General features: G+C 42.8%; 2 protein-coding genes across 2 annotated transcripts in view; one reads left to right on the top strand and one right to left on the bottom strand.

The window, feature by feature from the left end:
- The first annotated feature begins 733 nt into the window (after nt 1–733).
- Nucleotides 734–11207, top strand: ctss2.1 (cathepsin S, ortholog2, tandem duplicate 1). Its single transcript, XM_076029215.1, has 8 exons — nt 734–879; nt 3833–3969; nt 4053–4175; nt 4661–4813; nt 9358–9582; nt 10327–10492; nt 10571–10673; nt 11046–11207. Exons 2-8 carry the CDS (start codon nt 3838–3840, stop codon nt 11143–11145), a joined length of 1002 nt encoding a protein of 333 aa, XP_075885330.1. The 5' UTR covers nt 734–879; nt 3833–3837; the 3' UTR covers nt 11146–11207.
- Nucleotides 11208–17174: 5967 nt separating this feature from the next.
- The window catches only part of onecutl (one cut domain, family member, like), a 9962-nt gene continuing 7717 nt past the window's right edge, over nt 17175–19419 (bottom strand). Inside the window, exon 3 of the mRNA XM_076029167.1 lies at nt 17175–17485. Coding sequence (XP_075885282.1) covers nt 17175–17485 — 311 coding nt within the window. The remainder of the gene's footprint in view (nt 17486–19419) is intronic.

The following is a 19419-nucleotide window of genomic DNA, read 5'->3' as shown; positions in this document are numbered from 1 at the left end:
ATCCATTTTTATAAAAATAAAAAAAAAACAAGCAAAAAAACAAACAAAATTAAAAAAAAAAAAAAAAAAAGATACATCCTGCATTCATGTGCTGGAGTGCAGTTTAAATTCATACCTCTTGGGGAGTGCTAATGACACTCCTTAAATTCTTCCCGAAAAATTAGAATATCAAGTAAAAGTTGTTTTATTTTGGCAATTTAACATAAAAGATGAAACCAACAAATTTAATTGAGCCATTACACGCAGTTTGACATCTCAAGCAGTTCCTTGTTGTAACTTTGCTGATTAAGAGTTTCATCTTATTAAAACCACAAACCCACAAAGTCAGAAAATTATTATAAAATTGTAGTTTTTTTTTTAAGCTGCAAGACCTGATCAGCAAAATCGAAAAAAAGGAAAAACTTAAAATATATTGATTTGCATATTATTCCTTTATATAATATGTTAAATTCACCTTTTAAGTTGAATTGCAGAAATACAACAACCTTTTCAGGATATTCTAATTTTCTGGGTAGTACCTGTATACCTTGTATTTTCTTTTTCTTTTTGTTTTTTTGTTGTTGTTGTTTTTTTTTTTTTGGTTGTTTTTTTTTTTTTTTTTTTTTTGGTTTGTTTGTTTGTTTTTTTTGGGGGGTGTTAGGGTGGTCGATTCTGAGAAAAAAGCAGCGTCACGATCTGACACGAGTCACAATCAGCTTATTAAAGAAAAGTGTGAATCCTGTCGAACCCAACCCCATACCTTCAGTTGCGACACAGTCACGTTCGCAGATAGAGAGAGAGAGAGAAGGAGAAGGGAGAGGGCAGTGCCACGTGACACGCCCCTAATTTAGACGCGCGTGCGGACGCGCGCCGTTCAGAGGACGTGTTGAACGGATCGAGGTGAGTGTTGTTGTCAACCGCCGTAACGTCGACGTAGAGCTTCTTGTCGTTAAACTCAATTAGTCTCATTCATTTATTTGACTGGTTGTTAATAAAGTGACGGAAACTGGACGGTTTGAGGTTTGAAGTTGCTTTTAGTTTCGTTTTGTCTTTCTTGGTCTTTTTTTTTGTTTGTCGCAAAGTAGGTGAATCGGACGGTGATCGTTGGGGGGTAATTGATGGTAGTCTATGGGGTCTTTGTTCTTCTATGGTGTTTCTTGTTGTTGATGTTATTCCATCAGTGGGCTTCAGGATGAAGTTGCTGTTCGTGTGTGTGTGTGTGTGTGTGTGTGTGTGTGTGTGTGTGTGTGTGTGTGTGTGTGTGTGGCATACTCCAGGAAACAGCAGGCAGGTTGAACAGGAAGCCGTGCCGTCTCTCAGTTCTCGGCAGGAACGCTTCAACTCAATTCCTCTTGGCAGTGACTCTCTCCTAGAGAATCATCTCGTCAGACATCTGGTGATCTGGTGCATCCACGGAGTCAAACCCAAGTCAGTTTCACTTGGGCTGTTGATCTGTTGCATTATCGTGGGGCCTTTTTTAAAAGAACGTTTTTTTAATGAAAGTGACTCTCAGACTGAGAACGAATCACAGAACAGGGAAGTAGGAGTCAGTTTTCACTCGTGACCTGTTGAGACGGAAATCGTTTTTGGTTCTGACGAGCTTCTCTGTAGTTTGATTAAAGGTCTTAAAGGTCCCGTAACAAAAAAAGTGGCCTGATATTAGCCTTCTGTTTACAGCCTCCTGTTGAGCAAGGGGGATTTTGAAACATTTTCTAACTTAACAGCAGAACGGTTGAGAACGCTCTGCTACGTTCTGCTGTCCTTCTGTGGTCCTGCTGTCGATGCTCTCCACCATAAACCAGGCAGCCGCAGGGCCAACTTCAACACTGCAGTTGCAAAAAAAAAAAAAAAACAACAACCCCAAAACGACGCAAGCTTCAGTCAATGTTGCTGCTGCCGTCAGCGAAGCCGACGCACACCTGCAGCCGAGTCACCGAAAACCACTTCCTCCTTCCAGCTTTTGCTGCTGTCAGCAAGCTCTAAACAGTGGTGTCTTATATCTTTACAGTGGCAAAGGAGGAACAAGCAGAATTTAAACCAAAAGATATATTACAGGTTATTACAGGTTTATTACACTTCAATTGTAGAAGCTGACAGAACTTCGGACAGCAACTTCTGAGAGAGAAATGCAGAAGATATACTATTAAATATGAGAATAGACCAGAAATAAAGTCCTCATTTGGTTAGCCTCACCTTACGTAGCAAACTAATGCTAACTCAAACTGCACAGGGACACAGCCAAAGAAAAAAGATTGACGATTGAAGTTAACCGACATTGATTCTTGTTTCATTTTTTTTTTTTTAATATTCGAAAAGGAGTGAAAAGGCTTTCTAGATTTCGATTTTAGATTTGATGAAGTAGGTGTCACCAAACGTTTTAAACGTGAGAGCTACCAGTTTGCTACACTCTTCTGAAACAACATGTTTTCTCAGCCTTTGGTTATATATTGTTATTAATGATGTTCATCTATATGAAGACAATAATCATGCTAATTTGTCACAATAATTATCCGTGAAGACTTCATGTATAATAAAGGGGGGGAGGGGTTGGAGATCGCGCTGAAGTCCCACAGAAGAATCGTTGAACCAAAAGAAAATACATCAAAAGTTAAACAGGTGGCTTGCAAGTCGCTTTCAGTGTTTTAATTTTCACTTTGCACACAATCCACGATCGATCCACGAGCACCGTGTGTTATTGTTCACTATTGTTTGAGGTTTGTTGCAGTGGAAGTTAATGGGAAGACTGCAGGCTGGTTTTTAGTAGCAGTAACAAGTTTGTTCCCCAACGTGGTTGTTGCTGTCATGAGTGGTTGCCTGCACCTCACGGCCGTTCAGGTTGCAAGGTGGAGGGAGGAGTTTAGAGCTGTGACATCAGCGTGATCAAAAAAAAAGAAAAGATCGGTTTCGGTGTTTACACAAATCCGGGCAAGGCTGCGTGTTCAAACTTATCCACCTCGAGGAGCGTTTTCGGAAATGTGCGGATTCGGTTTTTGCAGTCTTTGCAGTTGCAGTGAAAATGCCGGCTTCTAAATATTTCTATGTTCTGTGGCACCTTGGTGACCCCTGTGATTAAAGGTTCAAGGTAGCAGGATCTTTACGGTTGTCACTGCATTTCTAAAACTTTCAGAACTTTATTGGCACCTCCATAGTAAAACAACAAGATCGCATTACAGCAAACCAAAACTATACAAGCTTTAAAAATATAATAAGTCCAAGAAAAGCCAGTTGTACAGTGTGAAAAGTGTGAAGAGTGCAATTAAGTGCAAAAGTCTCTGTTAGTGTTGTGATGTTCAATAGTGGTGTGTAGTAGTAGTAGTAGTAGTAGTAGTAATGTGTGGTACTGCAAGAGTTGTTATCACAGATACTTATTGATTAAGGACGCCGGTGATCAAATTTTCCCAATCTGAATGAATTTTCGTGACCTTTTAATTCTTTTTCCATGTTGTCCCCTTTGGGATTATTTATTTATTAGACAGGGCAGAGTTCAGATTTTAAATTTTAGATTTATGGGGGTAAAAAGAAAATTCTCATCCACGCTGTTCAGTTTCCTCCTCACCCTGGAGCAGCAGCATCTGTCTCAAGAGAGTGCTGGTAGTTTGACCTCAATTACAATTCTTCTGCTTGGAATTTGTTATTGTCACTATCCTTCCATGAGATGAAAAATGTTCATAAAAATGTAGGATTTAAGTTTTGGTCCATCCTGTGGTAGTTTAAACATAGTAATCAGTATATTCAAATACAGTATTAACATACCAATGTATCGTAATGGCGCTGGTATCGACACATCCAACAATTGTATCATTGATATCTGAATGGACCTGACCACCGCTGACGGTTAGACTCTTGCGTGCAGGTCCGATGGCGGTGACACTGGTAAACCTGCTGCTGGTCTCCGCCTGTGTCCAGGCTGCGGTCGCCATGCTGGACCGCAGCCTGGACGTCCACTGGGAGCTGTGGAAGAAGACGCACAACAAGAACTACCAGGACGAGGTGTGAGGTTTATTAACGGTCGCGACTGACCTGTTCAGTAGTGTTCAGCTAAGGTCTCACACCATCTCTCCCTCTCTTTCCAGGATGAGCAGGTGAGCCGCAGGGAATTGTGGGAGGAGAACCTGAGGCTCATCAACACACACAACCTGGAGGCCTCAATGGGACTCCACACTTACCAGCTGGGCATGAATCACCTGGGGGACTTGGTGAGTCAACATCGGCCCAGCCGGATTCATCAGTAAAGCTTTGATTTTTACAACGAACGTCAAGTGGATGGAGATGAGGAGCATGATGAGCGTGAACTTTGTAATATACATCAGTTGGGCTGTTGTTTTTTTTCAGAGGGCATCAAGAAAAAGACAGGAGTTGCCATGCAAATTGAAGAATCTATATTATAACAAACGTTGCGCAAGGATGCACATTTTTGAAAAATAAATAAATACAATTTGCATTGATATTAAAAATGAAAACACAGAAATGGATCGCGCTGAAAAGAAGCAACTTGTGTTGTTCATTGACGAATAAAAAGCAATAAGCAATGGCCGAGTTTCCCGGGTCTCTGCTCTGTTCTGCTCAAGGTTTGATGATGTTACGTAAGCAGGACGGAGTCTATCTGATTTTGTTTTTGTTTTGTTTCTTTCACAGTTAATTTCAAATCGTCTCTCCGGCTGTTTGTTTTATTTTCTTTCAGTCGCTGGAGGAGATCCGGGAGACTTTGGCCACGCTCACTCCCCCCACAGACCTCGAGAGGGCGCCAAACGCCTTCATTGGAGTCTCTGGCACGGACCTTCCGGACACAGTGGACTGGAGGGACAAAGGACAGGTTACTCGCGTCAAGATGCAGGTAAGTTCAGACTTCAAGTTGTTGACAACATTTATCACTTGGCAGACTATAGAGGAGATGTCATCTGATCTTTTATACTGTTTGTTTCTGATTGTTGCCTGTTTCTGTTTGTTTCTGAGAAGTATGGAAGGAATTGAAAAAATGATTTAAATGCTTTTTTTTAAGGATTGAATTTCTACCTTCAATTGCTTAAATGTATTTGTCTGTTTGTTGATTTGTTCATTCATTCAGTAATTCAGTCTTTCGTTTAAAAAAAAAAACATAGCTTTACACACACACCTTATTACACATCACAGCAGTACTATCCTATATATTTTAGGGGAACAGACATTTCACTTTTCTGTGACAATTTTATCTTAGTTCGGGGGTGTTCAAAGTGGGGGCCACCAGGGTGCCTTGGAGAGAGAGAGTAAGAAAAAAAAACAATAAAATCAACTTATCTTTTAATTATTATCATAATCACCATCTCCAACATTAACCTTAGTTAACTAACATTAACTCAAACCCCAACCCTAAGCCCAGCCGTAACTCCAACCCCAACGCAAAGGTCAGAGAGAGGGTTGCCTAACAGTATTTTTTTGATGGGAGGAGGGGTTGCGTAACCTTAGGTTGTTGGAGGAATTGCCTAACCTTAAGTTTCTTTTCTGCAAGGGGGCACTAGAGGGGCCACAGAAAATTGGAGAGAAGTTAAGATAATAAATGCAGATATATCCATAAAACAGTCTAATTTGGGACTGAGCCCCAGCAATATGAACAGTGATGGAACGGAGCAGGTCTATCGCAGACCCTATTGTGTTTCATCCATTTCCTATTATTATTCTTGCGCCGTGTGTTGGAACCCCATTTTGAACCCTTAACATACTCCAAAATTCACCAAATTTTGCATGCAGGTCAGAACTGGCGAAAAATGTAATCTTTCAAGAAATTTCATCAGTCTGCTCAATAGCGCCTTCTACATAGACCAAAACACTAAAATCGTAAAAGCACCCTCTAGGAAGGTCGTACAGACATGGGACGAAGACCCTCGTGTTTGTTCAATACATACCTGATTTTCATAAATGCTGACCTCTGACCCCAGACAAACCAGAAGTGAGTTATATTAACTTGTTCACTTTCAGTTTTACTTGCTCAGAAACCGTAAGTGCTTTCGGCTTGAAAATGGAGTATGACATAGACAAGACCTTCATGACAAAAAGTTATTCATAACTTTGTAATTAAGGCATTTGTTTTCATTTATCGTCCGTTAAAGTCGCAGTACACTCAAAATTGACCAAAAATCACTAGACATCCCCCCGGAAAAATTAAAAAGCCTCTAGCGGCCTCTAGGAAGGTTGTAGCGACATGGGACAAAGACCCACGCATTCCTTGGATAGAGAGCTACATTTCATACGCTAATTTTTTTAATTCGCCAAACAGGAAGTGAGCTATTTTCACTTAAAAAAAATATGAACAATTGCAGAACTCAAGAGCCATAAATGTTATCAGTCTCAAACTAGTTGTATTACACATACTAGACCTTCATAAGGACAATAGAAAAAGAATGGTTTGGAAATGTTCAACCGTTTTCATTTTATAGCCCTTTAAAGTCGCTGTACGCTCAAAAATTGACCAAAAATCACTTAAAAACATCAGAAAACTAAAATGCCCCCAGCGCCCTCCAGGAACATCTTACAGACGTGCTTCCTGTCATCAAAGCCTGGGAGTTCTATTATCACAATCAGCTGAGACATTTCACAGGAAATCATTTTTGGCCTTTTGGGGGGACTTCAAAGTTGGCAACTTTGCCATTGACAAAATTATATTTTTCATTTTTCAAGTGGATTATTTCAAAAATCATACAGTAAAATTTGACATGTGAAGTATCATTGGAAAGCCTGAGAGCTCTATTATCACAATCAAGTGAGACATTTCACGGGAAATCATTTCACATTTCACATTACTGTAAAAATCTATACAGTAAAAATTGACAAATCTTTGTAGGCTCTCTGCAGTGTGGTGCAGGGGGTGGGTTGTGTTGTCCATGATGGATGTCAGCTTTGCCAACATCCTTCTGTCCGCCACCTCTTGGATGTAGTCTAATGGACAGTCCAGGACGGAGCTCGTGGCCAAAGATGATCCTCTCCACGGATTTCATGAGGTGGGAGGTCATGGCCACAGGTATGTTGTGGTTCAGTTCACTAGGGTGGGATACCTTGGGAACTGGCACCACACAAGAGGTCCAGGCTGAGGCTCAGGTTGAACATGTACTGGACAACCTCACTGAGTTGGTCCGCACACTTCCTGAGGAGCCTGGAGCTGGTGGCATCCGTGCCTGTGGCTTTCCCCACCTTTGTCTTTATAAGCTCCTTCCTCACTTGATACTTGGTGATCCTTAGTTGGGGAAGGGGCAACTGCGGGGGTGAGTCCCGGGGTTGATTTGAGTGTTCTTTGGAGGAAGACTGACGGGAGCTGAGGAGTGAAAGGCTGCAAGGGCAGCTGGGTGGAGGAGAAGGAGAAGAGGTGTGAAAAAGCAGGGCAGTTGGTGGGGGTTGGTGGAGGGGCAGAGTCAAACCTGTTGAAAAAATGTTTGAAGTGGTTTGCCCAGTCCCAGGGTGCCCACCACCCCCTGTGGTGACTGACAGGACAGAAGAGGCAGGTTGAAGACCAGGTTGTTGGACATCTATACAAGTTGTGTACATAATCAGAATAAGATAAATGGATGGATGGATATTATTTGGCATTTATTTGGTTGTTATTTTATAGTATTTACATTTGAAAGTTTTTTTTAACTTTTTTATTAAAAGTATATATTTTTTTAAATATTGGTATTTGTCTTCCTTTTCTTTAGTTTATAATATTGGTTAAATAAGCTGCATCTAGATTGGTGCTCTGAGCTATAGGGGGAGGTCTGGGCACAATCTGAAAGAAACTCCATTCCAAAATTCCAAAACTGACCTCTGTGCCGATCCATCGTGGTACTGACATGCCATTTGGCACCACCTGATATGCACGAGAATCTTGCATATCACTATTAGCCTATGAAAGTACTGGGAACCAGCTTCCATTACTTGAAATAATCATTAACAGAGATGAGAAATACAGTAATGTGAATGTTGCCTACTTTGAATTCCCCCCCAAAGGGAAGAAAAATGATTCCCCGTGAAATGTCTCAACTGATTGTGATAATAGAGCTCTCAGGCTTTCCAATGATACCTCTCATGTCAAACTTTACTGTATAATCTTTGAAATAATCCACTTGAAAAATGAAAAATATCGTAATGTCAATGGCAAAGCCAAAAATGATTTCCCATGAAATGTCTTAGCTGATTGTGATAGTAGAGCTCGTGTCAATATCAATTTGTACTGTCTAATTTAGTCAAAAATCTACCTCAATCTAGATACAATGATTCGCTGAATGTTATATGTTGAATAGTGTTGGGATAAGCACAGCACAGTGGTCAAATAGCGGATTTTTTTTTTTTTTAAGGTGGAATCGAAACCTAACAAAGCACCACCGCGGCGAATGTGGTGCCAACTTCAGTGTCGTGACACCCCGCTGGTTTTGGTCCGTAGAGAATGGACTAAATGCCGATCGATTGCTCAATTTCCCGCGTTCAAAAACAGTCACAACACCCTAATTTTTGTGGATCAGAGGCTTATGTATTACTCTGCGATACCGTAATGCTGCGAGCGGTGCGGCTTTGTAATTTACCTAAGTCGTACTACGGTAAAACATTTTGACAGAGCGCAGTGTACCTCTGAAAATCGCTTCTACATCAGCAAGCACAACCAGAATCAATCCACAGTATAAGGCGCTCCGGATTATAAGGCGCACTGTCGTTTTTTGAAAAGAATTAAGGCTCTTAAGTGTGCGTTATAGTGCGGAAAATACGGTATTTTTATTCTAAACAAATGTCACAATTAATGAATAGCAAATAAAAAATGGGGGGGTGTGGGGGGGTGAAAAAACAAAACACAAACTGAAAAGTTGATGTTTGTCTAAATATTTTAGAACATCATCTGTTGCAAAAAGGGTCCCGGGCCAGATGCTAATGTTGTTTGGGGAGCAATTGCGTGAAAAGGTTTTGAAACCCCTGTTATTGTTGACAAACAATCAGGCTCATTTTGTTTGTCCCTTTGTCTTTTGTGTTGCAAAGTAAATATTTCATTATGTTTTTGGTAAGTTTTTCATAATACTCAAATAAAAATAAACAAAAGTCACAGAGAAAACTAATCCACCAACCAACATGATGAGCCACATCCTTCTAAGATTTGCTACATTTCACAATGTCCCAATTTAAACAAAACTGCCACTTCTTCCAGAACGTCTAACGAGCATCATCCCACCAAAGCTCAATTATTGATTTTGCTGCGTGCAACATGTTGAATATAATTGTTAAAAAAGAAATAAATAAATAAAACGAAACCACAAAAGTTCTCAAAGAGTCGATCATCTTGTCTAACATCCTGAACTAAGCAGGGGGCGCTGCCTTGAGCTACCAGAACATGGAAATGTGGAAAGCAGCTAATTTTAGGGAACTTCCTCTTTTCTTTTTTTCCGGCAGGGCTCCTGCGGCTCCTGCTGGGCCTTCAGCGCCGCCGGGGCCCTGGAGGGCCTGATGGCCAGGACCACAGGGAGGCTGGTGGACCTCAGCCCTCAGAACCTAGTCGACTGCTCCTCCAAGTACGGAAACCATGGCTGCAACGGCGGCTTCATGCACAAGGCCTTCAACTACGTGGCCAATAATGGTGGCATTGACTCAGAAGCCTCCTACCCCTATGTCGGACGGGTGAGTCACCAGTAGCAGTGTGGTTTTTATTTTTTTTATCAAGGTCACAGGTGAATTCAGTGGAGGTAACACACAAAAATACACTTGAAGCAAAAGAACAAAACGGTCTGGATTATATTTTGGCCTGAAATAAAGGCGTTTATGACAAGTCGAACAACAACTTCCATCTCTCTGAGGAGGGAAACTTTCATTCCACAGTGGTAATCGGCCAATAGGAATAACTCTGGCCTAAGCTCCGCCTCTGTTTAATCAGTAGAGTCCGTTTGAAGCTGTTGGGAGAGAAAAACAAAACGAAACAGGAAGTCAGATTTCAAACAAAGAAACAAAGTGACCATCGCAGAATAATTGTAATGAGGGTTACATCGTTTTGTTTTGTTTTTATTGCATTTGTTGCATAAACTATTTACTGACTTCAATGACCCATGGAAAATGATGAGACTTTTCACTGCAGACAGCAGCAACAGAATTAATCTGCTGTAAAAGAATGAAGGAAGAAATTCAGATTTGTCTAGATGGTGAAGGAAATGGACGTCCCGCCACCCCCCTTCTGAAAACCTTCTGAGCAAGGCAGACGATTCTGCAGATTTTAATGCAAATCCATGTTTTGCTCGGCTGGTGGTGGTGGTGTTGTGAGTGTCTACAGCCTGCAGCCGTTTACAGCAAATTCTTTGTCCAACATGTTGAGATTTTTTTTAGTTTCAAGCCTGATGTCCTCCCCCCTCCCGCTCCTGCTCTCTGCTGCAGATGCAACAGTGCCGCTACAACCCCAGGGACCGGGCTGGCAACTGTTCCACCTACAGGTGGCTGCCGCAAGGGAACGAAAACGCTCTGAAGGCGGCTGTGGCCACCATCGGACCTATCTCAGTGGCCATCGACGCCAAACGGCCCAAGTTTGCCTTCTACCACAGCGGTAGGTGGCCGTAACTGATTTTGGGGTAAGACCAAGAATCCATGAGCAGAAAGCATGTTTCCTCTGCGTTTCCTGCAGGTGTGTACAACGACCCGAATTGCTCCCAGAGGGTGAACCATGCCGTGCTAGCCGTCGGCTACGGCACTGAGGGCAAGCTGGACTACTGGCTGATTAAAAACAGGTGAGGTTTTTCACCCTGGGATTCCCTGCTACACAGCGGACACATCGCGAATAAACATGCAAAAGTGCAGTCGTTTACGTACGATTCATTTGGCTTTGAAACGTTTCAGACGTCTTGCGAAGTGATTCTCAAATGAAACATGGAAAGTATCAAACTCGAGATGAGCGAAAAGATGTTTTAACACAAAAAATAGAAAAACAGAAAGACCAAATTCATTGCACAAAAAAACACTCGTTTGTGTAATGACCTTTGCACTATATGAAGGGTTGGAACAATAAAGGATGTTGTTTAGTTGTCTTGCTTTTAATGTAAAATACATTCAAGCTGTTTTGTTTTATTTATTCTTATTTTATTTTTTTGTTTTCCAACCAGCTGGGGAACTCAGTTTGGAGAAAGAGGTTACGTCCGGATGGCACGCAACCGCAACGACCAGTGCGGCATCGCCATGTATGCCTGCTACCCTGTCGCATAGACCGGAGGAGGCAGAGATGCATCTCTCATCTCCCAATTTAAAGATTGATTTTATTTCAATGATGTGTTTTGTTAGAACACTTAAATTTTTCTCCTGAATTTCTTTTAAACTGCCTGAACTATAACTAAACATTTAATGCACTTTTATAATCAAATTTGTCATTTAAGAACAATTTAACATTTTTTGAAAATTCCAGAATGAAAGTATTTTCCTGAAGAAAACAAAAATTGCCTCTCTTACCATTTCCTGGTTTTGTTTGTGACATTGCCTTGACAGTTTAAAACCACTTCCTGTTGCAGCATTCCACCAAGTTTACAAAAAAAAAATGTGTTTTCACTATGTACCACCGTGTACCAACTCAAACTACACACCATACTGACATTTTCACAAGTTTTCGATGCAGGAGGACTTAGAAAAATGAGGCAGAGTGAGAGTGACCTCTTGTTGTGGATGGGAGGTATCAGCCTTCTCAGTATCACCTTTAGAGTGAGAAATATTTTCCAGTACTACGGTCAAGTAAGGTCGAAGAAACATTCCCTCATCCAGAATAAGTCCGTCTGGGTCAGTGAGTCCCTGGACAGCCCTTCATCGCTAATCTCTGACTGGCCTCTGAGATGGAGCTTCAGGTTCCGTCCACTCTGTAAGGGAAAGACTCCATAATTTGGAGGTTTGCTTTTTGATGTGTTGCGCGCACGTCTCTGTGAGAGGCAATGCATTGTGTGGCATTAATCTTGGCACTTTTACTCCGTGATTGATGCAATCAATCGTAGATTACTAGAGTGGAATTTCCAAGAAGAGTTAATGTGATCAAAACTGCAACTTGTAATTTTCAAGGTACCTGTGATATCTGGTCATTGAACAAATGATGATAAAAATAAAAATAATGCTTATTATTTTTTTTATAACAAATTTGAAATAAAATAAAATCATGCAAACTAACAGCAAAATGAGTTTTATATTAATACTACTTATTAAAAATAATGTAATTTTGAAGATTTCCAATTTTTTTGTCTTGTGTATTTGTATGAAAAAAGTGTTTTTTGTATTTATTTTATTTTTTTTACTTTATTGCAATATTCCTTCTTCCGTCCCGTCGCTTCTCTTCTTTTTGTTGTTGTTGTTGTTGTTGCTGTCTTTTGTTCCTGTCCCTCCCCTACCTCTGAAGCCTCTCCCCTCTTGTTGAAAGCAGTTGATTGGCTCCGCCTCCTCCTCTTTCAGGCCGTGACGATAGTAAAAACAGTCATGAATGAATCACAGAGTCCAGTTTTGGGTTACAAATGAGCCATATTTTTTATTTTTTTTAAGATATTTTTTTTGTTTTAGTGCAACATCACAACAAACAATTTTCACATGAGGTATTCAAAGGGATTTTTCTTTAGTTGATACAAAATGTCCCACCATGATTGACGTTTAAAGTGTTGTGTAACTTTATTTTTTTTTTAAAGCCTTTGGTTGGTTAGCCACATTCATTAGTTAAGTTTCTAACACAAGGACAAGAATGGCACGATAAAGAAGCATGGTGGGCGGGGTTAGAGCCAAGGAAACTTCAGTCAAATATAATAACATTCCCCTCGGCTCCTTCCCCATTTTTAAAGCTTTCGGTATGGATTTTTCATCACCTCCTACTTACAACAGTGGGATCGAACAGTGCTCCAACTACACTAAACAATTTTTTTGGCAAGAAATGAAAAATAAAATAATAATAAAACAGGGGAGCGAGGGAGACATGGCTTACAAATATGGAAAAATATCTTCTGTCTCCTCCGACTTTTGTGAGTTGTGTTTCTTGATTCTTGGGCTTTTTCACTCTTTTATTTATTTATTTTCCTGTTTCAGTAAAGGTCACAATTCTTGATTCTGGGGTGAAAAAACAAAAGCAAGGAACAGGCAACGTTGATTACAGCAAGATCCCTCCTTGCTTGGTTTGTTACCTCCTTGATTTTTTTTCCCCCTCATTTTTGGTCTTTGATTTGTCTTATATACAGAAGGTGGATGGATGGACAGACAGATGGATAGATGAATGGATGGATGGATGGATGGATGAACGGATGGGCGAGTTCTACCAAAGCTCTGGGTTGTTTAGATGAGAAGTTGTGGCTGGACGGGGTCCACACGTCGGGCCCCACACCGTTACAGATTGATTCCAGCACATTTTGGTTTTTCTTGGAGTTCAAGGCATGAAGAGAGAGAGAGAGAGAGAGAGAGAGAGAGAGAGAGAGAGAGGGAGGCAGATGAACAAGACACATCAGACAGACGGACAGACCCTGACAGGATGGACTCTTTGGTTAAGAAATATCTTTGCCACACAACATCTCATACAGTTGAGGTAGATGGGTAAAGTCTTTGTGTACACATGGTGAGGGGAGGGAAGCGGGGGAGAGGGGGGCTGGGACAGAGGGACGTGGGATGGGGTGGTGGGGTTCAGGGTGGGACGGGTCATGGTTCTGCTCCTCCACTGTCGCTGTCCTCAGTGCTACAGCGGCGCCAATGGCGGGAAACTGCCAAAACTACCCATGATCCATCAGCAGTTGCCCATCAACCTTTGGTGGTGTTTCGTGCTTCAAAAACATGATGAGCATGAGCATCATGAGCATTTCTTTTATTTTTCAAAGCCGCCATTAGGATCGCTTCTAGTGCCTCAGAAATAATACTCATAATAATTAATTAATTAATTAATTCAAAGACAAAGTCACCAGGGGGCGCCGCAGGCTAGGATGGGAAGTGAATCACCTGCAGGTGCTCACTGAGTGAGCGATCCCCTCTCCCCCTACCATCCCACAGACAGAGCAGAAGGTTTCTGCTGAGCTGCAGACAGGAAAAGAAGAAGAAGAAAAAGAAGCTCTGACTGTGTTCCAGGAGACAAAGGGGAATGCTGACAGGTGTCACCTCTGCCTTGATACCATGACAGTAGTTAACGGGGGTCGCCCCAGGAGCCCCCGCAACTCTTTTATTTTTAATCACCCCCCTACCCCTCCCCAACACCCTCTCAACGGCCCCCCTTTGAGCTCAGCGTGCTTACAATTGTTGGTCATTAAACTTTAATACGGCTCCATGCCCCGCTCCTCACACACACACACTCATGTTTCTGCTACTGCCGCACTCATCACTCTGGATGATTCAGCCTCCTTTCTGATCCCCACCCATCCCCCGCTCTCCTCCCCCTTTGAATGCCCCCTAAAGCCCACTGGCCCAAGAGCAGCAGACCCCAGACCAGATACCCGCAGAGGAGCCGCGATATATAAAAATAAATAAATAAATAAAAAATCCTCCCGTTTGAAGTGTCTGGAAAAGTCGATGGCCTCTTTCATGAGCGGGAGCGTCTTTCAAGGAGGGCGAAGGGTGTAGCACCTACCCACCACCATCACCTCCACCCTTCACCAAGAGGAAAAGGAGGTGCTCGCATGTCAGGCGATTTTCGTTTTTGCAAATGACTCAAATCAGACCAGGAGGCCTGGAATCTCCTCCGGCACCAGCAACAAAACCAAAGACTCTTTGCAACAAATTAGCTTTGCTCTTCATGGACAAACACAGTCAGGGAGAGACTGGAGGAACCCCAGAAGACCTTTAAGACCGAGAACAAATCACTGCACATCTGAGAGCCAGCAGACCAGGGGCAAAAAACCCCACAGACCTTCGGACACTTCGGGACCACAGAGCACAAGACTATGCAGCCTGTTGGAACTGAGACCACTGGCAGGAGGAGGAGGCTGAGAAAAGCAGTGGGGGGGGGGGGGGGGGGGGGGTGAAGGGGGAGCAGAGGGTGGTGGCGGTGAAGGGGGCGGGGTCACATCCATGCATGTTCCCCGGTGGCAGGCACACCTTGTCTGCCTTGTTGTTTTGCGCAAAAACGTGACCCTGAAGGATGTCAGAGGGCACCGGAACAGATGGAGGTGCTACCCCCGTCTTCATCATCATCATCATCATCATCATCATCATCATCATCATCATCATCATCATCGCCATTATTCGTCTTTGTATCATTAACTATAAATATCACAACCCTTTAAACAAGCTTTGACCTTGGCGCTCAGAGACGACCACAGAGAAATTTGCAAGAGTAAAGAAATCCCCATCCTTCTACCAACAAACAAACAAACAACAAACAAACAAACAAACAAAGGCCAGGCCTCTGAGATCAGGGGGAGGGGGTCAGGGAACATCACTGGGTGAGGTTAGGGGGTGGGGGTGCGTGGAGTCTGTTCAGGCCGTACATTCAGGGAGGCAACGTTAATCTTTGGTATTATGATGGGATCCTACAGCTAAAAGTTCCCATCAGAGAAAAAACAAAAACAAAAAACAAACAAAAAAAAAGTCTTTTCAGTTTCACACAGAGACACACAAAGAGCATTGTTAAATAAATACTTACAGTCAATAGCATATTGCATAAATAAATAACCAAATAAATAAGAGAGAGGATAAAAAGGTATATATACATATATATATATATGTATATATACATATACATACATATATATATATACATACATACGTATATATAAACAAAACAAAAATGATTACCAACAATAAATAACAATAAATATACGTTGATCGGATTCGATCAGCAAGAGTTTTGCATTGGAAACAAAAAAGGTCCGCGTCTTGATTGGAGGACTGGCTATAAGGAGGCGTGTGAAAGCCGCCCCGCTGTGGACCAAAAAACACGACCCAGTACGTCGGTAGGGCCGGAACAAATCGGAACAAACCGGCACCTCCAACCTGTTTCTACAAATAGAGCCATGTGCTTGGAACCTGTACAAAAAGATCTGAAAGAATCACATTCCTCCATCGTGTTGGGTGTTTGTTCTTTTCTTTTTTTCTTCTTCATCTTTTTTAGACATCTGTAAAAAAAAAAAAAAACTGGAGAAGAGGTGTTGAGCAGTTCGAGAAAACACGTGGTGTGACCGTGTCACTGTACATTGTGACGGGTGTATCTCTCCCTCACAGTGCCCCACAGCTGTCCTCCAGACAGTGTTGTTGTTGCCAGTGTTGTTTTTTTTCATCCGTCTCTTTTTTTTGGTACGATTTCGGTTCCAAAAAAACAAAGGGAAAGAAACGGCTGAAGAGCTTCCACTCGGAACACTGTGCACTCGGATGACCCTGAAAACTGTGATTCATTAAGGGCGGCGCCGTCTCCTTCACTGGTGGAGCGTTGATTGACAGGACCCGGTGGGGTCAAGAACAGGAACAGGAAGCTTCTTTGTCCAAATACGGTCGCAACATGGCAACCGTCACCGCAGAATGCATGCTGGAGGCTAGTAGGGGCAGGACGTCTTTGGATAAAAGTTAAAAACAGCTATAAATGAACAAAAATAAACAAATAAATAAATAAATAAATAGATAATAAAAACAAGCGAGCCTCTCCTTCCTCCTCTTTCACTTTGATTCTCAAGGAGGAAGCAGGACCACCGCTGAAGGTTTCTTGGGGTGGGGGCAGTTGGGTGTGGTTTTTGGAGGTCTTTGGGTGATGATCAGGACGTCACATGATGGCGCTCTCTTTGTGTTTGCACCTCTTGATTCTTCACCTTCTGGAGAGATGAGCTTCAGATGTGAGGTCATGCCAAAAAAACAAACAAACAATGCTTTCTCCTGATTCGTTGCAAACCCTTGTCGCCTCTCATCAAAAGACCACCGAAACGATGCGATGGCGTCTTCTACAGAAAGAGAGGGGGGGGTGGGGGGGGGCAGGGCCTTAGCTCATCCTCCAGTCAGTATCATCGCGCCGCCGCGCCCCATGCCCCGCCCACCTGGGACTGTACAAGGCGGGACCTCTCGTCCCGCCGCCGTATCACTCGGGGGAAACCGCCCTTTTCACCGTATCAAGGGTGAGAGGGGGGGGCGGGGGGGTCAACTTTGGTTTTTGGGGAGGAACAAAAAAAATTATTTGATTCTTCTTTTTTTTTATTTAAAAGAAGAAGAAAAAAAAACGGCGTCAATCCTTCTGATCGCGAGGAGGCCGGTCCCTGCCCGGACCGGTCAATGTGCCCCTCCCCCTTTCCCGGCTACGTGCCCCTTCTCGTCCTCCATCACGGTCACGCCGTGCTGCAGGACACGGCCGATGAGGAGATGCTGGAGCCCGAGGAGCCGGTGGAGGACGGGCGGCCCTCGTCTGCCCACTTGTTGATGTTGCGGCGGCGGGCGTTCATGAAGAAGTTGCTGACGGTGGAGAGCTCCAGGCCCAGCTGCTGCGAGATGGTGACCTGCAGCTCCTTGGTGGGCCGATGGTTCTCCCTGAAGATGGCCAGCAGCGTGCGGCGCTGCAGGTCAGTGAAGACCAGCCGCGTGCGCTTGGGACCCTGGTTGCGCTCCAGCTTGCTCTGCTCCTGCTCCTTCCTCTTGCATGCTGCAGGGGACACGGACAAAGAGGGGTAAGGTGGGGCGTTATTCATTCATTCATTACATTGCCAATGTAATTTGTCACAATTACAAGTTACCCAATGGAAAATGTAATGGTAGTGTATCTATTTCAATTGGTAATGTAACTAATTACATTTAAAATTACATTTTGATGGCTTTTTTCAATTTTGAAGAGATGTTCTCGACTGCTTGGACCTGACAGTGTTAAAGCTTCCAGCAGTACTCACAACAGATGTCAGATGTGTCACTGCAGTTACAAACTTCACATTAGTACCGATCAGAAGCATCAGTATCAAATTTTCTGTTTGTGGAGGGAAACATGGAAAGGACGGCGCTCGTGCCAAACCAGTGCACAAGAAAACCATGCAAAGTAACAAAAATAAAATTATTAAACATAAAGTCTAGTCTTTTTTTCAAATTGTAATCATGAATAATTCCACAAGTAACTGTAAACACTTTTTTTTCCCCAGTAATGTAATTGATAACAGTTATCTTTATTTGGTAATTAAATTATGTAACAACCTTACATGTAAATTGTTACTACCCAATACTGTTTATTTATCAACTTATCTATTTTTCTACAGGAAGTAGAAACAGGTATTGGCCGACAGATTGGCCCCAGCTAACTAGGACAAATGGATTAAGTGGAGGGGAAAGTGGATTTGGCCCCCAGGAAAACAGATTAGCGAGGCAACTTTGATTAGTGAGAAGAGATGAATCAGCAAGTTAGATTCCCACTGCGGGAATCAAGATATTTTCAGCCAATCACGTCGGATTCCCACCCGCAGCTGGGCAGTTGCTGTTGCTGCTGCTGCTGCTGGGCCGTTTTTAGACCTGAACGCATCCTGAGCGAAGCTTTTAGTGGTTTCATTATGCTGAATATTTTAGTGTCCATCCAGCTGAAAGCATCAGGCAGCAGCAGATGAGCCGGAAGATTTTCTTTTTTCCAATAACAAAACAAACTCTGAGCCTGCTCCATTATTTAGTTTTTTATTTTGCTTTTTTTTTCTTCCCACTAACTCCTTTTTTGGCCCTATCGCCAACTCTGTTAGCCAAGAAGGGACACTAACTTCCCACTCGTCCGTTTTTATAATAATCTAATCAATAGAAGTTGCCACATTTCTGCCACATGCCTCCGAAATGTGTGTTTAAACGCTGCAGTCGACACACACAGAAAACAGTCATTATTTGCTGCTACATCCGCTCGGGGTCGGTTTGTTGGCTGTGTGTTTAAACTTCTCCAGTGTGGACGGAGGTGATGAGGTCTTCCGCTGTTGCCTTCACTGTATTATTAATGCCAGTCTTGCTTACTTTAAAAAAAAAAAAAAAAAAATAGAAAAGCGTCCATGTCTGGGTTAAACACCAGTGTAACGACGGCAGCCAGACCAATTATATAATCAATATTTCCTCTGAAATGTGAGAGGACGAGGGAAGGAAGGAGAAGAAAAAAACATGCCCTGCAAAAAAATGAAAGACTGAGAGGAGGGTTCATCCGGGTTCTAGAAGGACGCGTGTGTGTGTGTTTACGTGTGTGTGTGGGTTGACCTCAGACGAGCTTGCTGTTGTGCTTTTTTTTTTTGTGTGTATTTATTTTTTCCTCCTTCCCATCTCCCTTCCTGCCTTTCGCGAGTTTGCTTCTGCATAACCACAGCTTGCCCTTTGACCTCCGATGCACTGCGCGTGTGTGTTTACAGGAGAAATGCAACAGCAGCCTCGGCCTTTGTGTGCACCGCGCCCGCATCAAATCCGCTGCATCCCTGCAACTGCACCCCCTCCCACCACCCCCACCACCACCACCACCAACCTACATGCGGCTTTTTACATTTTTTACAACCCTGCAGCTAATTTGTTTTCTATTAGCGACGAGTTACGTCAGGAAAACACGCTGAGTTGGCTACTCAGAGGTTTTAAGTGGAGCCG

This window comes from Nelusetta ayraudi, unplaced genomic scaffold (assembly GCF_046127955.1).
Source record: "Nelusetta ayraudi isolate G7.1 ecotype Tasmania unplaced genomic scaffold, CSIRO-AGI_Nayr_v1 ptg000003l, whole genome shotgun sequence".
NCBI lineage: Eukaryota > Metazoa > Chordata > Actinopteri > Tetraodontiformes > Monacanthidae > Nelusetta > Nelusetta ayraudi.
The sequence above is the reverse complement of the archived record's forward strand: the minus strand, read 5'-3'. Positions and strand labels throughout refer to the sequence as shown.

What these genes read in the sequence shown, in the direction of transcription:
- ctss2.1 (XM_076029215.1), top strand. Translation starts at nt 3,838, where the DNA reads ATGGCGGTGACACTGGTAAACCTGCTGCTGGTCTCCGCCTGTGTCCAG. An exon ending in CCTACCCCTATGTCGGACGG is followed by an intron (nt 9,583 to 10,326) that starts GTGAGTCACCAG and finishes TCTCTGCTGCAG; the next exon opens with ATGCAACAGTGCCGCTACAA. An exon ending in GTTTGCCTTCTACCACAGCG is followed by an intron (nt 10,493 to 10,570) that starts GTAGGTGGCCGT and finishes CGTTTCCTGCAG; the next exon opens with GTGTGTACAACGACCCGAAT.